General features: G+C 39.1%; 1 protein-coding gene across 1 annotated transcript; it reads left to right on the top strand.

The window, feature by feature from the left end:
- The first annotated feature begins 1,182 nt into the window (after positions 1 to 1,182).
- On the top strand, positions 1,183 to 2,112 carry LOC119879284 (olfactory receptor 4C46-like). The gene has a single exon (XM_038589635.1). The coding sequence runs from the start codon at positions 1,183 to 1,185 to the stop codon at positions 2,110 to 2,112; it is 930 nt and encodes a 309-aa protein (XP_038445563.1).
- Positions 2,113 to 2,403: the final 291 nt, after the last annotated feature.

Raw genomic sequence — 2,403 nt, forward strand, 5'->3', positions numbered from 1 at the left:
GGAGACTGCAGTGTGTGGTACGTGTGTGTGTGTGTGTGTGTGTGTGTGTGTGTCTTGATGAAATTACTTCATATATATTTGCCTCTGAAGTACCATTAAAGTCCTTTGATTATGGTCATGTCAAAAGAGATTACTAGTTTACACTGTTTATTATCACAGAACAATGTAGAGCAAGGATTAATAATTTGAAGGAAAAAGGTCACAAGTAAAATTTGATTAGTCTTGGCTCTCCTCATTTTTATCTGCTTGATCTAGGGCAGGATTCTTAACTTCTCTATGTTTGTATCTCCTGCTGTGTAAAGGAAGTATGATAGTGGTAATTATTTCACAGGAATGTAGTGAGGATTAAACAACCACATTTCTGAAAAAAAACGAACACAGCAAGTGTCTACATTTGTGTTGATATAATTATTATAAAATATATATAATTACATTTTAGTTGATATTATCTTATTATTATTCTGAACATCTGCAATCATTTCGTCTCTTGCAAAAAAGTATGAAACAATGCTAACCACACAGGTTACTACCATGCCATGCACATAGTAATCAATCATTTAAAATATATTTATCAGTTATTATAATATTTTGGGATTTTGAAAACTTGTATTATCTACTCTTTATAATAGCTCCTGGAGCCTTTTATTACATTCTCATAAGAAACACACTGTTCCACATTTTGTTAACTATTATAAATGTTCTGTGACTGGGCTTTCTGTCTCTGGCTGACATCCCCTAACTGAAGCTAATTCAACTTCATCCAAGACACACAAAGGACTTTCACAGAGTTATATCCAAGAGTCACCATTCTTCCAACCCCTGGTCATTCTTCCACTTCTATTCAGTTACCTTCCATGGTTCCCCATTTCCTAAGGGTAAAGAAAGAATTCCTAGCTTTCCATTCATAGCTTGAACATCCATTCTTTACCACTCTTTTGAAACTTAGCTGCCAGTATGATTCCTTCAAGATAGGCTCTTTATCATCTCAGATGATGAAGTATGCCTAGGTGATCTTCAAGAACTCAGAACTTACTTGCTATCTCACAAAACCTCATGAGAATCCACTTCTCATTAGAATACAGGCTGCTACATTTACTAGATGTGGAAGCTTACTAAATGCAAGGTTACATTAATATAAGGGATTTCTTTTTCAGGTCATGTAGTTAAGCATAATACGAAAAAATGGAGATTAGGAACAACGTGACAGAATTTGTGCTACTGGGGCTCACAGAGAATCCAAAGATGCAGAAAATCATATTTGTTGTGTTTCTGGTCATCTACATCGTCTCTGTGGTAGGAAATGTGCTCACCGTGGTCACTATCACTGCCAGCCCATTATCGGGGTCCCCCATGTACTTTTTCCTGGCCTATCTCTCCCTCATTGATGCCTGCTATTCTTCTGTCAATACCCCCACCCTCATCATAGAGTCACTCCGTGAAAAGAAGACCATCCCATTCAATGCATGCATAATCCAAATCTTTGGGGAACATTTCTTTGGAGGTGCTGATGTCATCCTGCTTACTGTGATGGCCTATGACCGCTATGTGGCCATCTGCAAGCCACTGCACTACATGACCATCATGAATCGGCGGCTATGTGGCCTGCTCATGGCAGTGGTGTGGGTGGGAGGCTTTCTTCATGCAGCCATACAGATCCTCTTTATCATCCCACTACCCTTCTGTGGCCCTAACGTCATAGATCACTTTATATGTGATCTGAATCCTTTGCTCAATCTTGCCTGCACTGATACCCACACTCTTGGGTTCTTTGTTGCTGCCAACAGTGGTTTCATCTGTGTCTTAAACTTCCTCCTCCTCATGGTTTCCTATGTGGTCATTCTGCGCTCCCTAAAGAACCACAGCTTGGAGGCGAGGCGCAAAGCCCTCTCCACCTGTGTCTCTCACATCACAGTGGTCGTCCTATTCTTTGTGCCCTGCATATTTGTGTACATGAGACCCGCAGCTACTTTATCCATTGATAAAGCAGTTGCAGTGTTCTATACTACAATAACTCCCATGTTAAATCCTTTAATCTATACCTTGAGAAATGACCAGATGAAAAATGCCATTAGGAAACTGTGTAGTAGGAATGCTAGTGTGGGTGACAAATAATGTATCTGGAGCTCAACAGTGATTCAACTGAGGCAAAAAGTCAAACAGACATGTTGGATGATCTCAGCAAGGAATACCTATGACATAAAAATGACAACAACAACAACAACAATGACTGCTATTTTGTTTTCAAGAGCAAAAATGGGTGCAAGAAATGGAAAAATAACCCTAGCTCAGGATCTCTCTTTGCATATTTGAATAATGCTAGCAATTGGGGCTTGTTTCATGAGCTTCATTCATATGCATGGATTCATAAGCTTTCATCCTATTTTAAAAATAAAAAATAGGGAC

The sequence above is a fragment of the Canis lupus genome, unplaced genomic scaffold (genome assembly GCF_011100685.1).
Source record: "Canis lupus familiaris isolate Mischka breed German Shepherd unplaced genomic scaffold, alternate assembly UU_Cfam_GSD_1.0 chrUn_S553H715, whole genome shotgun sequence".
NCBI lineage: Eukaryota > Metazoa > Chordata > Mammalia > Carnivora > Canidae > Canis > Canis lupus.

Bases quoted from the DNA above. Each gene is read 5' to 3' on its own strand.
- LOC119879284 (XM_038589635.1), top strand. From the start codon at position 1,183: ATGGAGATTAGGAACAACGTGACAGAATTTGTGCTACTGGGGCTCACA.